The following is a 17,456-nucleotide window of genomic DNA, read 5'->3' as shown; positions in this document are numbered from 1 at the left end:
ACTCAGGTCCCCTCAGTATTTGTTGGCTGAGATGATCCGAAACGCATCTTACCTCCCAATTCAGGACATGCAAACATCCACACTCATAGATGGAATGAATCTGAAACTTGACTGTATGGTTTATGTCAAACATTTTCTATTTTTAATTTGTTCTTTTTTCAAATACTATCATATTAAGCTGATTTCAAAATTTATTAATGGGTCTCAATCAAAAGTTTGCAGACTACTCCCTTAGTAGTTTGGCATAAAAACCTCTGATGATCTCCCCCATGATTACATGGCATGCTTATTAAAATTCAGTTTCCTAAACCCCACCCAGTCTTGCCCGGTCAGCATTTTCTGGGAGTGCACGCCAGGAAGCTACTTTTAGCAATCTCTTCAGTGGATTCTTTTGCACCCTAAAGACTGAGGATCACTCCTTTAGGTTTTGCTAACAGAGGTGATTATTCTGTTTCATTGAAATCATTGGCAGCAGCTGGGTGGCAGGGGAAAAGGAAATGAGGTTGCATCTTCGGCCCTGCAGCTTCTGGGTTTTATCTTTAAAATGAATTCTGGTTTGTACTATAGCTTATCACAGATTCTTTCTCTTTACAGGTAAGGAGCCTGTGATCTTAGCTATAGTTCATTGATAACCCTTTCTTTCCCTTCTGCTGCTTAAATATCCTTTATGTCCACTTGATCTACTTCTGAGATGAAGTCTAGCTTCACTTCTTTACATACTTTAAAGCAAAAAGATTTCTTTTTCTGTAGAGTAGAAAGTTTCCCCAAATTCAGAACACTTGGACATTTCATTTTGCCTTGTCATTTGTGTTTTTTTTCTTTTTTTAAAGATTTTATTTATTTATTTGAGAGAGAGAATGAGATAGAGAGAGCATGAGAGGGGGGAGGGTCCGAGGGAGAAGCAGACTCCCTGTTGAGCAGGGAGTCCAATGCGGGACTCGATCCCGGGACTCCAGGATCATGACCTGAGCCGAAGGCAGTCGCTCAACCAACTGAGCCACCCAGGCGCCCCGTCATTTGTGTTTTTAAGTAAAATTATATTCCTTAACTCTATGCAGCTATTTGTATTTATCATTTTACAGAAAGGCTTTAAAAATCCTTTTTCAGCATCTATGTTTATTTATGGCTGCTGGTGGCATGACCCTGGGACATTGAAGTCATCTATTAGGACCCCCTTTATTTCTTATAGCAGCTTTGGCTACTCTCAACCTTTTCCCCAGCCAAGCTCACCTTGCATTTTCAATGTATCTGAATGCTTTGAGAGGGGAGCTTTGTTTTTCTTGATATGAGAAAGTTGTTCTTGTCCTTGTAAGGAGTGTTACTTTCAATGCCTAATGGAAGCTTCTTTTGCAATATTCTCCCCAAGTCAGGAAGAGAGGCTCAGCCCTAGGAGGAAATATGAAATAGAAGAACATATCTTATTCATACACATGCGTCTTTCTTCACCAGACATTTGGAGTTGGTACTCGAGATCAAACGAGTCCTCATGGCAGGTCTCGACCTTCTCCAAATAGCTGGTGTCCAATTGTCTTACTATGGAAGTCCCGAGAAGCTAAAAATGACAAACTGAATATATGCACCTTCTGCTCTTGCCTACCCTTTGTCGCTAGCCCCAGTTTGTCTTCCTCCAGGCAAGAAGGGGTATATTAGAAAGAACACAGACTTCATCGTCAGGCAGACTGAGGTCTGGTCACAGTCTGACAGGCATCAGCCACATCCCTTCTCAGAACCTTGGTTTTCTCCTTTAGCAAAGGAGGGGGCAGGATCCTGCTCGGGAGAGGAGCCTTCACAAATAGCATTTCGCCTGGGGAAGTCACCGTCCTTCAGAGTCTTGCCTCAGCCAAGCAGTGTCAGAAACCCAGAATATGAGGTCTCCACGGCCTCCCAGCCTGAAAAGCAGATTCAGCCTCAGAGCCCCCGAGATGGAGAAGAAAACCGGACCTGGAATCTGTGTACAGACAGATGGATGCGTGCTCAGTTACCAGTCACGGCCTCAGTCTGACGGGCATATGCTCTCCCTAGAACCGGGGCCAGCTGACCGTCAGAAGGTTGTTGGGGGAATGTGGAGTTGTGGAATAAGGGTTGGAGTCTGCATGTATGTTTTAAATGAGTAAAATGGATCATTCCCTCAGCTTCCTTTGTCTGTGATTCTGTGAAAACAAACTTTTCAAAATGTAAAAGATATAATTCTTTTTTTAAAGATTTATTTATTTATTTGAGAGAGGGGAGGGGGCAGAGGAAGAGAATCTTAAGCAGACTTCCTGCTAAGCTGGGGCCCGTCGCGGGGCTCGATCTCATGACCCTGAGATCATGACGTGAGCCGAAATCAGGAGTTGGTCACTGAACCAACTGAGCCACCCAGGCGCCCTGATATAATTCTTATAAAAATGATTGGCTTGTGTCTAAAATTTGTGTATGCTTGTTTAACCCTGTGAAGGAGAAGGACAATGGGATGATAAAACTTGTTCAAAGGGGTGATATGTCTCAGTCAGTGAGGGGGAGAAAAAGCAGGAATGCTAGAATAAGATTTCCAAGTTAGGATTAAAGCTGCCCAATGATTTATAGGGAAATAAAAGCCAAGCCTTTGAGGTCATCTTTCCATTGCCACTCTCCCTGGCCGAGCTCAGCCTGCGTCTTACTACTCTTCAGCAAGTTGCCATCCGCCTTTGCAGGGTCCGAGCTCTGAGCACTAGAAAGGTAAGTCCCAACAAAGTTGCAGCCCCCCAGACTCAGATGACCCTCAGGCAGTGTCAGGGCTCCAGTGTGCCTTACTTCTTAGTTTTTTTTTTTTTTTAAATCTTTTTTTAAGATTTTATTTATTTATTTGACAGAGAGAGAATGAGAGATAGAGAGCACGAGAGAGAAGAGGGTCAGAGGGAGAAGCAGACTCCCCGCTGAGCAGGGAGCCCGATGCGGGACTCGATCCCGGGACTCCAGGATCATGACCTGAGCCGAAGGCAGTCGCTTAACTAACTGAGCCACCCAGGTGCCCTACTTCTTAGTTTTTGAACTTCATCTTGTCCCTTGGTTGAGGATCCACCACCACGCCTCTTCAGAAATGTTAATAGCTTCCCTTAAGTCTAGCTCTGGCTGGGGATCATTCATCTCTTTCTGATGTTTTTATGTCTCTCTGTGGTGGTCAAATATGTTCATTTATAGGTTGTAAGATATTATCTGTAGGATGTTCACTTACAAATGGTGTGCTCTCTGAGGGTCACTCTGTTCCCCTGGTCCTTGGAGAGTAGCCTGCCAGCCCCCTTCCTTCCCCACTGCTCTGTCCTCTTACCTGGCTGGCTATTGTAAGGATTACGTTGATAGTGGTCTTGCCCAGGGCTTGTCTCTTTCTTTCCCTTAAATAGACACAGAGCTCTGTCCTTGTTCTGAGCATCTTTGGAGTGTCTGACCACAGCAACACCTGGAATGAGGAAATAAAATTGAGACCGTCAGCAATCAGTGCAGCAGGGGTTTGGTCCATTGTATGTAACTTGTCATCCTTCCTGAATGGCCGCGAGCCTGGCCCTGAATTCCCACAGGCCCAGGGGGTGAGCGGAGGGCATGCCTCCCACCCAGCGAGGCAGGTGGCCCCTGGAGCGAGGAGGCCCATAGACCTGAGGAGAATGGAGGTCAGTAGGGTCAGAGGGAATCGGGAAGTGTCAAGAACTGGAGGAGAGCCAGGCCAGGGCAGACCTGGGAGACCGAAAGCAGAAGCAGGAGCAGAGGGAGCAGGTGCTGAGTAACCAGCGGGCAGTCCTGAGAAGAACCCTGGAACAGAGACTCTGCCAGCCGACTAGCTTGGCAGTGGCTGTGGCACGGGGAAGGGCTGGGGGCAGGGTTGCTGGGTGAACTGGGGAGAGAGACCCTGGGCCCTGAGGCCTCGACTCAGTTTATCCCAAAGATGTTGCCAAAGGTTCTTGGTCTCCTTATGAAAGAATTCAAGGATAGACACACATCATGGTGGACAAGTGACACAAAATTAAACTGTATTAAAGTGAAAGTATACTCTGGAGATGTGAGATTGGGCAAGCTCGAGTGAGAGAGAGAGAGAGAGAGAGAGGTGGGGCGGGGAGAGAGAGAGAGAGAGCGCGCTGCGCACCCTGGAGTCTGGGTTTCCGTCTTTTATTGACAGTTGTTAACCAGGAGCGAAACATTCATTACTTGGGGTGGAGATGCAGAGTTTCATGCGTTTCCTTCCTTCCTTGGTCAGGGGTTTCCTGTTATGGCATCCACCATCTTGGGCTTGTCTGGTTTGGTCCAGCTTCTTGTGCAGTGTTGTCAAGACAGGCCTCTGACTTTCCTGATAGCTGTCCGTGACTTCCTCAGTACTGGCCTCCAGGCGTCCCATTAGAACCCAGCTAACTGCCTTCTCTGACCGCAGACCTGGCAATAACTAGGTGACCAAGGTGCCCATGGCTTGGTTTGATCTCCTGGAGAATCTGGAGACTGATCTAGCTCTTTCCTCTTTGGTGTGATGTGAAATGAGAGAGGTGAAGTTGCTCCAACATGATTTGGGGAAGCAGTACATAAATCCACCTCAGATTTTAGAACTGGGACGCTCCATTGCTTAGGACTCAGCTCTCCAAGGGCCAAGTCAGCCCTTACTTGCTCCTGCTTAGAGCCAGAATCCAGGCTGCTGACTCTGTCCTTGTCGAGCCCCTACTTTTCAAGCCCGTGGTGCCACACGCTTTCCAGGAAGCAGCAGGGGTCAGTGTCGGGAGCAACTGTCCCTTTCTCCCCTCGCCTAACGAGGCTCCCCACACAGGCGGGCAGCAACTGCTTTTCCTGACCCAGTTTGTCTTGAAGCCCAATTTGAGTGGCATAAACTGAAATCACTTCCTCTTGGGCTGGAAGAATGCAGTTGGGAAGACCATACCTTTTCTTTTTTCTGCCAGCTCCACAAGGAGTATAGGGTTATCCTCAAAGCCAACGTTACTTGAATTATCAAGTTTAAAGGAAGAGCGCTACCCCAGTGGTATCTGTAAGAATGAATCCAAGTGCCTGGTGATTTCTGGGGAAACTAGTACCATCTCGGAGAAATAGGTGTTGGTTTGGCCCTTAAGGCCATCAGGCGAGGGGCTGAACGATAGGAAGGCTGCCAGGGCTAAGAAATGGCTTCTGGGATAGCCATCACTTGCCGTGACTTGCTCAAGATAGTAGACACAATTGCCTTTAAAATCCAAAGGGGGAGAATTGCTTCTGGCTGCTTAAAGATTTTCACATGTGTCAAAACTGAAAACAGAAACATTAGGTTTCTAATCTTTGCCTTGAGGACATTGTTCAGACATGTGAATAGACTTGCTTAGAAATATAAAACAAGGCACAACTTGAATTGTGGCAAACCCTCCTGCCTTCTGTTAAAGCTTCTGTTCCCGGGAGGGTTAGAAGCAATTGCAGTATGTGCTGGAGAATAGTTAAAATTGAACTGAGCCTTGTAGAACCGTATTCTTGCCCAGAGTTATGTTTCAAGAGGCTCACTGGCCCTTTTTAGAACAGAAAAGTCTAGCCTTGCGTTCATAGTCCAGGTTCCCCGGCTGCATCCTTTGGTCAGCACAGAATAGAGACCCCACACGAAAAATCTTGATTCACATGAGCCAGAGTGGACCACTAAGAGCTGTAGGAGCAGGAGTTTATGTAGATGTTCATGGAAGACCGCAAAAGGGCTCGGATCAGAAGAAATACAGCAGACATGATAAATTATTCATCTTAACTTGTTGGGCAGTTGGGAATGGATAAAGGCTGCCTGACCAGCCAAGAGATTAGATGTCCGGGAAAAAACAACTCATGATTTAGTGGAAGGAACACAGTAAATGAGGTCAGATATTCAAGCACTGCCTCCTAGAGCTTATACATTCCAACTAGACAAGTACGTCCATCAACTTCTTTAAAGAGTCATGTTCTCATTAGCAGGAAGGGAGTAATTCTGCTGCACAGAGCTGCTAGGAGTTCAAAAGCAATCATATGTAGCAAAGTGCCTGGGTAAGGAATTCATCTGTGCCCCCCCCCAAAAAAAGTGACTTAAGCCTTGGAATCCTTTGAATTCTTTTTGGACAGGAAATAAATCAGAAGTAACTACCACCAATCTCCATGCAAGCAGGAGGGCAGCAACGACATGGTACAATTCACTGTTGCTGCTGTGAGAGCAGGCAGCTGTGCACCCCATTTTTGTGAATTATGGATTCCTGGCATCTTATCTTTTGTGTCACTTTAAAATAATTTCCTTTTTGTTATTGGCTTTCTCCAGGAGACCCATAGAGTTGGCTATTAAAATTCAGTTTCCTCTAACCTTAGGAAGTCTTTCCAGAGAAACAGATGCATCTCAAATGTAAACCACTGATTCGCCTCTCATCTTGAAGAGTTTGCCATCCAGTCTGTGGCTCCGAAATACCACACCTCTTAGCCAGCAACTCTGACCTTAAATGAGCTAATCTGTTCACCTGCTCCAGCCAACATCCAACTCAAACATTTTGGTTACTCTGTTAACCACTGACTGGTGTTGGCATCATTTGGTGCCCCTCCCAAGTTCTGGCTATGGAGCTGACATCCAAGAATCACAGGCCAATTGAGCAATGAAAAACTTCACTGTTATTCTAGGCCCACACCCAATGTCCCCCCCCCCTGCCCCCCATGCAAGGATACTGCTTCACTGTGTCAGAAAACCTGCCCTAGGTCGAAGACAGAAGCGGGCTTCTTCATGTCCGTTGCAAGCCATAGGCCTTGCAACCCTCACATTTGGGTGCACCGAAAGAGCGTGGCTGGGGCCGTGGAGCAGATGCCAGTCCGCTTACCCATCCAGCCATTAGCACAGGGTCCCTGGGACCTTCCCCCATACCTAGCTGCAAGTGGAACAGAGAGAAGTCAGAGGCACCACCCTCCAGGAGTGGTGACGGTCCCCGCCCCAGGTGGGTTCCTTCTCACATGGTGAGAACACGACTAGAAACAAAGATGCAAAGGAGGCAGGAGGACAAGAAATCCCACGGAGAAGGCGCAAAGCCAAAGAGGGGCACAGAAGCAGTAACCTTGAGCACAGAGACTTCATCTACTAGTAACGAGCGCCCCCAAATGGTAGGCTATCACCAATCCCGTTAGCTATTTGCTTCCTCCTCCTCCCCCTCCCTCCTCCTCCAATTTGGCCTTCCCTCCCCATTCCTCTCTTCCTTCCTTTGAGAAAGGAGCATGAGGATGGGAGAAAAGGGACCAGAATATAACCTAAAAATGTTTCCTCCAATGAAGGGACCTTGGAGGAGTGGCTGATTCGAGCTTGGAAGCAGGAAATATTCATGATGAGTCACGATACCTTGAGCCAGAAAGCAAAGAAGTTATCAAAACAAATGAGTCCTATCAAAAGGATACAGAGGTTAACATGAAAGACCCCCCCCTTGGCCAAAGATGAGAAAATTTGTGCACCCAAAAGAATAATGATGAAATTACTTGAAATCTGTATGTAAACCCATGTGTTCATAGTGATACTTTACGAAAGTCATCCCCCCCCACAAAAAAATGTCTTTGACGCCATTAGAAGTGTCTAGTGCACTAATGCCCTGTGCTAACAATGAAAGGAAAGAATTAGCATTCGCTCTGCTTTCTGGCAGATCAACGTGCACATCAAAGTAACCAAACAGCACTGTTTGAAGAAAAGAGAGTTCTTCTTTACGAAAAATTCTAGCTAACAAATGTGGAAGATATTATAGGATTAGAAAAAGACTATCACTCTGCAGCCCCTAATGAAATTATTCAGACAGTGGTCATCAATGGTCAAAAATATTTAGATGAGAGGTTGATGGGGAGCCTTACAATGAAGGCATTAAGCTGTCCTCCCCTGGACCCACCCAAAGTGGGACAACTAGACATTGAGTGATGTGTTGTCGTAGGAAGCGCCGTGTAGCACCTGTGATCCATTCATACCCCTCCCCACAAAGCTGACCCTGACTCCAGGCAAGGACCCAGGGTAACTTCCATGTAGAGGGACACAAGGACTAGATGAACACAGTGGTGGACAAATACGGTTCCCACAATAAGGCAGCAGCATGGGGCCATGCTCTAGACAAGAAGACATGTAGAAACCTCACACTCACATGTCAACCTTGTTGGGATCCTGATCTGAAAAAAACAACTCTAAAAACCACTTTGAGACAATCAGGGACATTTTGTTATGGACTAGGTATTGGAGGATATCAGGGAATCAGGGTGAATTTGTGAATGAATTCGTGACTTTGAGGTTATGTAAAAAAAGTGATCTTTCTTTTTTAGAGATTCATCCTGAGGTATGTAGGGGTAAATTACTGAAGGACTGGCATTTGCCTTAAAATAATCCCCCAAAGAAGAAGAAAGAAGGGGATGGAGCCTGTGGGGCAAGCTCTTGATGGCTGTTGGATCTGGGTGATGAGCCTATGGGGATTCATTGTTCTAGCCTCTCTACTCTTGAATACGTTTGAATTTTTTCATTAAAAAATAGCTTTCTCCTAACTAAACTTATTGTGGTAATGATTTTGCAATATATATATATATGTCAAGTCATGATGCAGTCTACCTTAGGCTTATACAGAGCTGTATGTCAATTATATCTCAACAAAACTGGAAATTAAAAAAAATTTTAATTAGCTCTCTCCAATAACCACCCGCCCTACCTTAGGAAAGGGACAGGACTCCTCCTGTCCTATGGCCTGAGGCCAAATCATAGTTATAGAAGGACCTCAAAATTCTTCTCTGTAATGAGTGCTCATTAAGCAACCACCTGCCTAGGTAAAGAGAAAGTGTGCCGTGGGAATATCTGAGCTCCGCAGCCCCTACCACTTGGGTTTGAACCACTTCTCTGTGGACAAGTTTCTAACCCTCCATGAGCTTTCATATCCCTGTCTGTATGATCTGTTCCACAGACTTGATAGAGTCAGTAACATCCTGTTGCTTTTTAATCTACTCCCTCAAGACCCACAGGCTTTATCACCTATTGGCAAGAAGTCCAGTATTTCCTGCTGGAGGACCCTCCATCCCACCTCCCTCCCTGTCCAAGAATGGAGCTTCCTCAGCCCTTAGGCAGAGCCAGCCTGGCTGCGATGTCGGAGGTGGTCTCACCTCAGATGGCCACACGGTGGCGCCATTGGAGCTTCGTGTGCCCCCGGCCCCAGCCAACTCCAGCCACCACCCTGCAGTTGCACCTTGCGAATCCCCAGCAGAGCCCTGGGGCGCGAGAAGGTGGAGCACAGCTTGAATTAAATCCCTCTTAGTTCTCGCTCACGGCCCATCTTGGCCAGTTCTGACTGACTGACAAACTCAGCCACAAACCATAAGAGACTATGAACTCTAGGAAACAAACTGAGGGTTGCTGGAGGGGAGGTGGGGGGCATGGGTTAACTGGGTGACGGGCATTAAGGAGGGCACGTGATGTAATGAGCACTGGGTGTTGTATGCAACTGATGAATCACTAAACTCCACCTCTGAAACTAATATAAAAAAAAATCAGCTCTGTCAAATAAAAAAGACCCTAGTCATTACATTATTCGACAAATACTAACCCTACTATGTGGCAGACACCGTTTTAGGGGTTCAGGATATCAGTGAACTAAACAAAGATTCCTTCCCCACCTCAAGGAGCTTGAGAGCTGGGTGCATCTTCCATCTACTCTCTAAGGCCATCTGAGCCTAGATCACCAATAAAGACTCCTCCTCACCTCCTGAGGAGTTTTGGTCTGGAACGAACTCTCTCACTCATGCAGTTTAACCTACTTCTCTCCCCGTGCATTATCACGGTGCATGTAGGATGGGGGGCTGGGTTTTACTAAGAGACACACGCACATGCAGACCCACCCGCATGCACACACATTCACATACACACAATGACGAATGAGCCTGCAAAGAGTATCATCCCATTAAACATTAATTCCCTCAATTCTTTTCAGAGCATGTAATAGCCCCCTTGTATGCAGAAGACCAAACGGAGCAATTGCACCGTGCACAGGGATCCCCAGATAACTGCAGGGGCCAAGTCAATCAGTCTAATCAGTCTGGGCAAGGTTTGAGATTCGATATTTTAACATGTTCCTGAGAAATCATGATGCTTCTGGTCAGGACCTCACTTTAACTGGCAAGGCACTTTTTTTTTTTCCTCTTAAAAAGCAAAGTTGCAACAAAATTCTGGCCCCTTTCCTTCTAGGGACTTGTAGGAAAGAGGCAGGTAGCAGTAGAATATTTATATATCTTAATTCATAGGATCTAAGGTGCCATGGATTATGAAACACACCTGATTTCAGAGATTTTAAAATATGAAAAAATAAAGCCTATCTTAGGACCTACGAAATAAGGCATTTTGAGTGGCAGTAGGTATATAATGGCCTGGAATCAGACAGGGCCCCACTATTCATTACCTTTGTGACCTTGGGGGAATGACTTAACCTCTATAAAATTGAATTTCCTCACCTTTCATATGGCAATAACCACGAGGGCTTCCTGGTGAATAGGATAGACTTGGCCAGCTTGATATTTTAACTCTCAGCCTAGGAAAATAAAAAAACCACAAACACCAGTTTTTTGTAGTTCCTTCAATCCCCTCTTTCTCTGAAATAAAATAACTGGGTATAAAAAATAGACCTGTTTTATCTTTACCTTTTGCCCTCTGTAGCCCTGAAGGCTTTACTGTTTTACAAGAACATATTCATGTATTTGTGTGAAAATAAAATCTTTTTAAAAACAATTAGTGTAAAACAATATATTAGCCCAGATCAGTGCTTAAAGAGTGCATCAGTTTATACAGAGGGCGTCGGGCAAAACTTAGTGATTGTCAGTGACCGGCTTAAAACATTAAACGAGCGCCAAGTGCTGAGTATGCCACCTGGCCGGGGCCAGGACAGCAGGTGCTCGGTAAATGTTACACATAAATGTGTTTGCCTCTGGAAGGCAGCCTTTTCTCGCGCGCTCACTGCTGTTCCCCAGCACCCAGAACCATGCTCAGGACAGGGTCGGGACTCGGTACACAGTTGGTGAATGTATGCATGATTGGCTGAATGTCTGAACCTCAGACTAACTCTTGCATGTGGTCAGATGGAGGCATGAGGTTTGGGGGAAGCTTTGCCTGGCAGGCGGCCGTAGGTACGGAGGGAACCAGTGAGGCCCGTAGCCGAGAAGAGTGAAGAAGGACTTGAGTTGCTAAACCAAAGCCTGGTTGCTATTCAAGCTGGACCCCAGAGCGAAGTGTTGGTTACAAGAACACTTCCAGATCTTTTAGTTCCATTTGCTGTCAGTACTAACATTCTGATCGGGATACCATAGCAAATAAAATAATGGACTCCAGGCTGGCAGTTGCTCAGAGGAAGATGATATGCTGAGCACTGTACCCAGCGCAGCATCAGGCACAGTGGGCAGGAAGGAAAGGCCTTTGGCTTCGTCCTGATACCCAGCAGGTGCAACAGGCTGCCTCCAGCAGTTGGCCTTCTCCTTCCTTTTCAGTTCTGGGCGGGACTTTACAAATTGAAGGCTGTTCTCAGAGAAGGGGAAAAAGCTGCAGCAGTGTGGGGAGCTGCCTAACATATTACAAATCTATTATGTTACTGAGCAAATGAGTTTGAAAAAATTGTTGGACAAGAAGTTTCACACACAAAAGTCCACAGCCAAGCTGAATGCGTCCTTCACATTCTCTCACTTTCCAGGTGACCTTGTACAAGAGCTCTGATATGGAGGACTTTGGGTTCAGTGTAGCAGATGGCTTGCTGGAGAAAGGAGTGTATGTTAAAAATATTCGCCCAGCTGGGCCAGGAGATCTCGGTGGCTTAAAGCCCTATGATAGACTCTTACAGGTAAGACCGCAGGTGACGTTTTGATTAATTTCACTTCTCAATGTCTTACTCGATCAATGCCTACCCATCTTTCTTTGCCTCAAGACGAGATTAGGGGACCCTCCTATATGGGATAGAAACTTTATCCTTGGGTAGAGTTTACCAGTTATTGAAATTGTCTGGTTCCCTGTATATATTCCCCAACAGGTTATAAACGTCTTGAGAACAGTGCTGGCACCTTATGCTCCCATTTCCTCTTATACAGTACTTGATATCTCAATATCTCACACAATTCTCTGAAAGCGAAAAGCCAAACCTTGTTTAGCGAAGGGAATGCTATCGTGGTCAGGAATAGTTTCAGTAAGCCCAGCCAATTCCTGATTTTACATACAGTTTTTAGGAATAGCATTTTGTAGGAAAAAGAGAGGGTTGACATCAGTCTAGAGTGTGTTTAGTTGGAATGAGTCTGGCACCAAGGAGCTTTCAAAGCATGAGGCTGTACATGAGGTGACACGCCTTCACCAAGGCACATTATCATTGATCAATTAGGTAGTTTTAAAACAAATTCTGGTGATCATTTTTACTATGGCAGCAGAACAGTTCGTCTTATCTTGGCACTATGGGATGCTTTCATTTTTCGTAGAGACTCTAATATTTGCTCAATTAATAACTATGGTTACTTCACCTTTATATGGCTCTTCCTCATCTCTAAATTTGGGCTGTGCTGTCCCTGCTTCCGTAGATGTTGAGGCTATAAAAAGTAGACTGGATATAGACTGGGAAGGCCTTGAATGCTATGAGAAAGCTCTTGGACTTTACTCTCGGGTATATCAGTTTCTTAAGCAGAATAATGACATCATTTGTAATTTAGAGAGACAATAGAATAATACTATAGGTGGATTGGAGTAAAATGGGGAAGGGGGAGACGCCAGGGAAGGAGACCAGATGTCTCTGTCAGACCTGAGTCCTTTTTCCTTCAGTGCCTCCTGGCAGAGCAGTCTGGGAGGCAAGGGGCAGTTTAGATCCATTGCTCAGATGTTAGAGCCAGATTTAGGAGATTTAGGACACTGAAAGGCATGCGTTTGGATAAAGTTACCTATGGTGGGCTTATAGTGAGAAAAAGAACCAAGGCTAGAATCCTGAGAAAAACAAACTTAAAGGACAGGAAGAGATAAAGGCAGGAAAGAACTGAAAGCGACTTAAAATGGTAAGAGGATTAAAACAAAGTGGTGCCATAAAGAGCCAAGGAAGGAGAGTTTTCAGGATGATGAGTGGGTGTCAAAGAGTGCGGCCAGGGCTAAAGAGCAAAGTGGACGAGACCTGGAGACACCATTCCTGTATTGGACGTTTGGGATCAATTGTACAATGTGTCAGGTTCCAGATGTGAGAAGATTGAGAATGAAAGGCAAAGAGTGGAAGCAGCTTGTAGAGGGGTTAAAAACCCTTGTTGGTGAAGAATAAGGAGAAATGAACGAAGATGAGCACATGTATAAGCTGAGGTGGATGGGCTCACTTCTGGAGAGGTAGTTCAACACCATGGTCAAGAGCACAGCTTCGGAGTCAGCCAGACTGCCTGGGATCACTTCCTAGCTGGGCCACTTACCAACAGCAGTTCTGAGGCAAATCTCTTCACCACTCTGTGCCTCACTTACCTCATCTGGAAATTAGCGATGACATTCAGTCGTTGGAGCACCTGCCATGAGCGAGGCAGTCTGCCCAGCCTGGGGATGTTGGGATGTGTCCCTGTTCCCTGCTCTCAAGGACTTTATGATTTAGTAGCAAAGAATAAGTCAGCCAATGGCCACCTCCTGGTCAGAGAAGAGATAGACCTCTCAGTGTAAGGATGCTCGTTTAGGCACCTTCAGGACACCTGTTACACCAGAAGTGTTAGTCTGGGTGTTGAGAATTAGAACAATAATTCAAAATGGCTCTTCTTGATTTTTCAGGTTAATCATGTCCGAACGAGAGACTTTGACTGCTGCCTTGTTGTGCCCCTCATAGCAGAATCTGGTAATAAGCTGGACTTGGTTATTAGTAGAAACCCACTGGCTTCACAGAAGTCTATAGAACAGACTCTACCAGGAGGAGAATGGAGTGAACAGAACAGTGCTTTTTTCCAACAGCCTAGTCATGGTGGTAATTTGGAGATACGAGAACCCACTAACACATTATAGCAATGCTTTTTATAAAGCAGGACAAAAGACAATATCTACATGGTGCTAAAAAATCCCTTTAAGATTTCTGTGGCATTTAAAGCACAGATATCATGTGGCATTAACTGCAAGCACAGGGGTCTTTTAAATCTCTCTCATGGCTCATGTTCACTTCCCTTTGAAGCTGAAGAGGTTTCTTTCTTGGTGACCGCTATGGTATATGGCAGGCCATTCCCTGCCGGGCCCAATGGTAGAGAAAAAGAAAAATATATAGGCTGCCCCTTCCCCCCAATTAACATCAGAGGAAATTTTTTACGAGTTCATCTTCCAGTCACTTTTTAAAAAGAGAGATGTCTGTTTGAAAATATTCTCTATGACAATTTCCTTAATGCACTTTGAAATCACAGTTTCTTACTATGAAGTCGTCAGCATTAAGAACTTGACCAAGGCTTGTCACAAAGCTGGCTCTCCTAGGGGAAATGGAGTTTGAGACGTGGCTGAGACAGCTGCCATGGGAGGGGTCCAGGTGTAACATTAAGTTATCTTAAAACGTTTCAGCGATGATGCACGTAGGAGACCATAATAGGTGGTGGTAAATGTTTTGCCCCAATATAGGAATGATTTTAACTAAGATGTATGCTATTCCCTATGCAACAAATTAACAAACAGGATATGTCTTGTGACCTGTTTTTTTTTTTTTTAAGGACACACTTTTAATAGCTGCAAATCTCTGATAATGAATTAGAGTGCTTAGTAACACTGAGAATTAGTTATTTTTTAAAATTCAAGACTGAGAATTTAAGAGAGAATGAAAAGTCTATCAAAATGAGGTTTATCTTAATGATAGGCAAATCAAACTCATCTTGCTTGCCATGTTTTGAAAACTGGTTATAGAGGGGTGTACGGCACATGTACCTTAAGATGACACTGGACTATCTTTTGTTCTGAGCCATGCTACTTTACTGAAATTGTAAATACATTTTTCACAAAACGCATTGCCAATTATTACCATCCCTCAAAGCAATAAACTGTGACAGTTGCTTCTAAGATGTTTGTCAGCAACTGTTCTCATTTGTTCAGATCTTTTGAATAGTTACGCTAATAACTGTTATTTGGTGAATATTTAAAAAAAAATAGACCTGTATATTGACTGTAGAATCTCCATACTGAAATGATTATTTTCCAGACATTTTCATTTTGTTCAATGATTCCAACAACTGCTTAGGTAAAGCATTTGAACACTGTGTCCTTTGTTTAAGGAAAAAGCTCACCTTTCTTTTTGTGCGAGAACTATATTATTTCAATCATATTTCACAACCCGCCAGGGCAAGAGAGTATAAAGCAGAATCATGTTAAAAGAAAAAAAAAAGATCATGAGTCACTTAAATATGTATTTTTATTTGTAACAAACAAGTATTAAGCTGTAAAGTATTTTTGTACAAATTTAATACTTTAATAGCATGGTATTTATCGTCTCTGTATGGTTTTGGGGAATTCAAAATTGTTGCAAATATTTGTATGAAAAAAAAACCCTCTACCAAATGGAATAAACAGTGATTTTAAAAAGCCAAAAATTATGGTATGCAGTTTTTCTGGTACTTTGATTATATTTTAGTATTCTAGATGAGCCCTACACAATGCTTTTTGTTATAGAATTTTCTAGAGAGGAAAGGTTTTGCCATAAACTTGAAAAGCAGAATGGAAGAATGGGAAGAACACGGGTTTTAAAATCAGATCTGGTTTTGAATTCCAGCTCTGGTACTCACTGGTGGTATAAAAGTTAGTTACTGTGAGTCAGTTTCCCCACCTGTAGTACCAAAGGTCATATCTGTACTCTGGGGACTGCTTTAAGGACAAAATGTAAAAGGTATGTTAAGTCCTAAAACAGTCTGTAGACAGAAATACTCCCAGACTAATTATACCTTTATTTTAGGTAACAAAGATAGATTTTAACTCAAGGATCATAATAATATCTGCCCTCAGAGAACATCATATGTATTCTATGAAATACATTTATATAAACTATTTAAAATGTGCAAATTTTAATGTGTGCTATCTTTAAGAAAAAAAAACAACTATGCTGTAGTGCCAACATTTTCATTTTCGCAGACTATCTTGTAGGCCTTGTAAATTTACAGGAACAAGGCGAGGATGTCCATTCTCACCACTTCTATTTAACAATTTATTGAAGGTTCTAGCCAGAGCCTTAAGACAAGAAAATTAAATAAAAGGCATCCAGATTGGAAAGAAGTAAAACTATATGTGCAGATGATATAACCTCATATATAGAAAATCCCAAGGAATCCACTAAAAACCTATTAAAACTAATAAATGAGTTTAGCAAGATCGAAAGATACAAGATCAATTGTATTTCTATCCAGTAACAATGAACAAACCAAAAATAAGAAAAAAAATTCCATTGACATTAGGATCAAAAATAAAATACCCAGGAGTAAATTAAAAAAAGGCAAAACAGGGGCACCTGGGTGGCTCAGTAGGTTAAGCGTCTGCCTTCAGCTCAGGTCATGATCTCAAGGTCCTGGGACTGAGTCCCGTACCCACTCCCCCCTGCTCAGTGGTGAGTCTGCCTCTCCCTCTCCCTCTGATCCTTCTCCCCGCCTGTGCTCTCTCTCAAATAAATAAATAAAATCTTTAAAAAAAATTAAAAATGCAAAACAAAGCACCATTGAAAGAAATGAGAGAAGACATAAATAGAAAGACATCCCATGTTCACGGATCAGAAGACTTAATATTAAGATGGTAATACTCCCCAGATCTACAGATTCAATACAATTACCCCTCAAAATCCCAACTGGCTATTTTGCAGAAACGGACAAGCTGATCCTAAAATTCATATGAAAGTGCAAGGGACTCAGAATAGTCCAAAAATCTTGAAAGAGAAGGACAAATTGGAGGGCTCACTTTTTTTGATTTCAAAAAAAAAGCTGACAAAGGGCATGGTGCTGGCATAACAATAGATGTAAATATTAATGGAATAGAATCAGGAACTCAGAATCCAGGAATAAACCTTCACCATTTATGACCAATTGATTTTTTTTTAAAGATTTTTTATTTATTTATTTGACAGAGAGAGAGTGAGAGAGGGAACACAAGCAGGGGGAGTGGGAGAGGGAGAAGCAGGCTTCCCACTGAGCAGGGAGCCCGATGTGGGGCTTGAACCCAGGACCCTGGGATCACGACCTGAGCTGAAGGCAGACGCTTAACGACTGAGCCACCCAGGCGCCCCTGACCAATTGATTTTTGATAAGGGTGTCAAGACAAGTGAATGAGGAAAGAATAGTTTCTTCAAGAAATGGAGCTGGAACAACTGGATATCCACATGCAAAAGAATGAAGTTGGACCCTTACTTCACCATACACAAAGATTAATTCAAATGAATCAAAGTGCTAACTGTAAGACCTAAAACTATTTAAATTCTTAGAAAAACAGGAGTAAACCTTCATGACTTTGGATAGGCAGTAGTTCCTTAGATGTAACACCAAAGCCTAAGCAACAACAACAAAAATGAGATAAATTGGACATC

General features: G+C 43.8%; 1 protein-coding gene across 7 annotated transcripts in view; it reads left to right on the top strand.

Annotated features, from left to right (window-relative positions):
- The window catches only part of GRIP1 (glutamate receptor interacting protein 1), a 393,897-nt gene extending 379,964 nt beyond the window's left edge, over positions 1-13,933 (top strand). For all 7 annotated transcript variants that reach the window (XM_088025633.1, XM_028111005.1, XM_088025632.1 and 4 more), the window contains 2 exons: positions 11,634-11,780; positions 13,706-13,933. In XM_088025633.1, coding sequence (XP_087881759.1) covers positions 11,634-11,780; positions 13,706-13,933 — 375 coding nt within the window. The remainder of the gene's footprint in view (positions 1-11,633; positions 11,781-13,705) is intronic.
- The last annotated feature ends 3,523 nt before the right edge of the window (positions 13,934-17,456 follow it).

Source organism: Eumetopias jubatus, unplaced genomic scaffold, assembly GCF_037043125.1.
Source record: "Eumetopias jubatus isolate StellerSeaLion01/CBP00866 unplaced genomic scaffold, mEumJub1_p1.0 scaffold_8, whole genome shotgun sequence".
Lineage (NCBI taxonomy): Eukaryota > Metazoa > Chordata > Mammalia > Carnivora > Otariidae > Eumetopias > Eumetopias jubatus.
The sequence above is the reverse complement of the archived record's forward strand: the minus strand, read 5'-3'. Positions and strand labels throughout refer to the sequence as shown.